This window comes from Olea europaea, chromosome 13, assembly GCF_002742605.1.
Source record: "Olea europaea var. sylvestris chromosome 13, O_europaea_v1, whole genome shotgun sequence".
Lineage (NCBI taxonomy): Eukaryota > Viridiplantae > Streptophyta > Magnoliopsida > Lamiales > Oleaceae > Olea > Olea europaea.
In genome coordinates, this window is record NC_036249.1 from 4,992,485 (window position 1) to 4,995,386 (window position 2,902).

At 41.1% G+C, this 2,902-nt stretch overlaps 1 protein-coding gene across 1 annotated transcript; it reads left to right on the forward strand.

Moving 5' to 3' along the window:
• Positions 1 to 209: 209 nt before the first annotated feature.
• LOC111408350 lies at positions 210 to 1,996 on the forward strand. The gene is made up of 3 exons (XM_023038118.1): positions 210 to 257; positions 573 to 1,529; positions 1,649 to 1,996. The coding sequence occupies exons 1-3, from the start codon at positions 210 to 212 to the stop codon at positions 1,994 to 1,996; spliced, it is 1,353 nt and encodes a 450-aa protein (XP_022893886.1).
• Positions 1,997 to 2,902: the final 906 nt, after the last annotated feature.

Here is a 2,902-nt window from a genome sequence, read left to right on the forward strand (position 1 = left end):
CAACTTGACTTTGAAACCTTTCACGAGGTTTGGGAGAGGTTCAAGGACATGCTAAGAAAGTGCCCAAACAATGGGATTACTTTACCACAACAAGTCCAGTACTTCTACGTCGGGTTAACTCCTTCTTACCGCTCAAATGTTGACTCATCGTCAAACGGATCTATCCAAAACAAAAGTTTATCCGAGAGGCGTATGAGCTATTTGAGGTGATGAGTGAACAGAGTGCCATGTGGCCAGATAGACATGCTAAAGTGGGAGTTAGTGGAGCTCGAGAGAGTGAAGCATACTCTCTTATGTTATCAAAGATTGACTTTCTAGCATGAAAAGTAGAAGGACTTTCTACTTCGTCATCTGGCTCTCATTCAGCTCATAAGGTCCAATCCCCATCGATCTGTGAAATGTGCGGAGCTAATCATTTGAGTTCAAGTTGTCCGTTGATTGCCAGTAGTTCGGGATCCACCGAGCAATTGGCATATACACAAAATTTTCAACGCCCTGGATACAATCCTTACGCTCAAACTTATAACCCTGGATGGCGTAATCACCCTAACTTCTCTTATGGGAATAACTAGAATGTGTTAAATCCTAAACTACAAGAGAAGAAAGAAGGTTTGGAAGAGGCCATTGCTAAGTTAGCAAATCATCAATTGCAATACCAAGAACGCAATGATGCCTCGTTGAAAAATTTGGAAAGGCAGGTGGGCCAGATTGCAAAACTTCTCTCTGAGAGGCCTCAAGGGGCTCTACCCAGTGACACTGAAACAAATCCCAGAGAGAATGCAAAGGCCATTATTACCAGGAGTGGGATTCAATTGCCTAAACCCACGGTAGTACAGCGAAAGGCTCGAGCTGACAAAGAACCAATCGTTGAAAATGAGGTGATGCAAGCGCCTAAAGAGGTTGTTGAAGAAGGTAAGACTGATGAACAGGAGCCATTAACATCAAAGACTCCAATTCCAGTCAAAGCCTATGTACCTTCTATTCCTTTTCCTCAAAGGCTCCAGAAGCATAAATTGGATATTCAATTTGGTAAGTTTTTGGAGGTGTTTAAAAAGCTACACATTAACATTCCGTTTGCAGATGCTCTGGCTCAAATGCCGAGTTATACAAAGTTCATGAAAGATATCCTTTCTAACAAAAGGAAACTTGTAGAGCATGAAACGGTGATGTTGATGGAAGAGTGTAGCGCCATTCTCCAGAACAAATTGCCTCCTAAAATCAAAGATCCAGGGAGCTTTACTATTCCATGTGCTATTGGGGATCTTAATTTTGCTAAAGCTTTGTGTGATCTCGGAGCGAGCATTAACTTAATGCCCTTGTCTATTTTTGAAAAGTTGGGAATGGGAGAAGCAAAGGCTACTACGGTATCATTGCAATTGGCCGATCGGTCAATTAAATATCCTCGAGGTGTGGTTGAGGATGTCTTGGCAAGAGTGGATAAGTTCATCTTCTCTGCTGATTTCATTATACTTGACATGGAAGAAGATAATCATTCCTTATCATTCTGGGACGACCATTTCTTGCCATCGGTCGAGCCTTGATTGAAGTACAGGAGTGTAAACTCATTTTAAGGGTACAAGATGAGCAAGTCACTTTTAACATCTTGAAATCCATAAAGTACCCGTCAGAACCAGATGACTGTTTTCAGGTGGATATGATTGATCATTTGGTTGCTGACTCTCTTTATGGGAGTTCTGACGACACTCTTGAGAGATGCCTAGTAAGTTCTTCTGATATAAGTGATGGTGACCCCGATTTTGAAGGTATGACAAAGTACTTGGAAGCTACACCTTTCCACACCTTCAAGAGGCTACCATATTATAAGGAGTTGGAAAAGACATCTTCAATACCTCTTCCATCCTATCAAAAAGCCCCTACGCTTGATTTGAAAACACTTCCACCTCATTTGAGGTACCCCTATTTAGGAGAATCATCCACACTTCCAGTGATCATCTCCAATTCCTTAACTGATCTAGAAGTAGAGAAGCTACTTTGAGTCTTGCGAGAACATAAGGAAGCAATTGGATGGACGATAAATGATATTCGGGGAATCAGTCCGTCATTTTGTATGCACAAAATACTGATGGAGAATGACTTTAAGCCAACAGTCGAGCATCAAAGGCGGTTAAACCCGAATATGAAGGAAGTGGTGAGAGCGGAAGTTGTTAAATTACTGGATGCAGTCATTATCTATCCCATTTCTGATAGTCCATGGGTAAGTCTTGTTCAAGTTGTACCTAAGAAAGGAGGCATAACGGTAGTGAAAAATGAGGACAATGAACTCATACCCACTAGACCGGTGACTGGTTGGCGAGTGTGTATTAACTACCGCAAGTTAAATACTGCAACTAGAAAGGATCACTTCCCTCTTCCTTTCATAGATCAAATGCTAGAGCGGTTGGCAGGGTATTTACATTATTATTTTCTTGATGGGTATTCGGGCTATAATCAAATTCCAATAGCTCCGGAAGATCAAGAGAAAACAACATTTACATGCCTGTATGGTACTTTTGCGTACAGGAGAATGCCCTTTGGCCTGTGCAATGCACCTGCTACGTTCCAAAGGTGCATGATGGCGATTTTCTCCGACATGGTGGAGAAAAGTATTGAGATTTTTATGGATGATTTTTCAGTTTTCGGTGCCTCATTTAATAGATGCCTTAATAATTTAGAGATGGTACTTAGACGATGTAAAGAGACCAATTTGGTTCTAAATTGGGAAAAGTGTCATTTCATGGTCAAAAAAGGCATAGTTCTTGGCCATCGAATTTCTTTGAAAGGCATAGAGGTTGATAAGGCAAAAATTCAAGTAATTGAAAAATTGCCTCCACCAACTACAGTAAAGGGAATTCGAAGTTTTCTCGGACATGCTGGCTTTTACAGGAGGTTTATTAAAGACTTT

What these genes read in the sequence shown, in the direction of transcription:
- LOC111408350 (XM_023038118.1), top strand. Translation starts at nt 210, where the DNA reads ATGAGTGAACAGAGTGCCATGTGGCCAGATAGACATGCTAAAGTGGGA. An exon ending in ATAGACATGCTAAAGTGGGA is followed by an intron (nt 258 to 572) that starts GTTAGTGGAGCT and finishes GGGAATAACTAG; the next exon opens with AATGTGTTAAATCCTAAACT. An exon ending in ACGACCATTTCTTGCCATCG is followed by an intron (nt 1,530 to 1,648) that starts GTCGAGCCTTGA and finishes GACTGTTTTCAG; the next exon opens with GTGGATATGATTGATCATTT.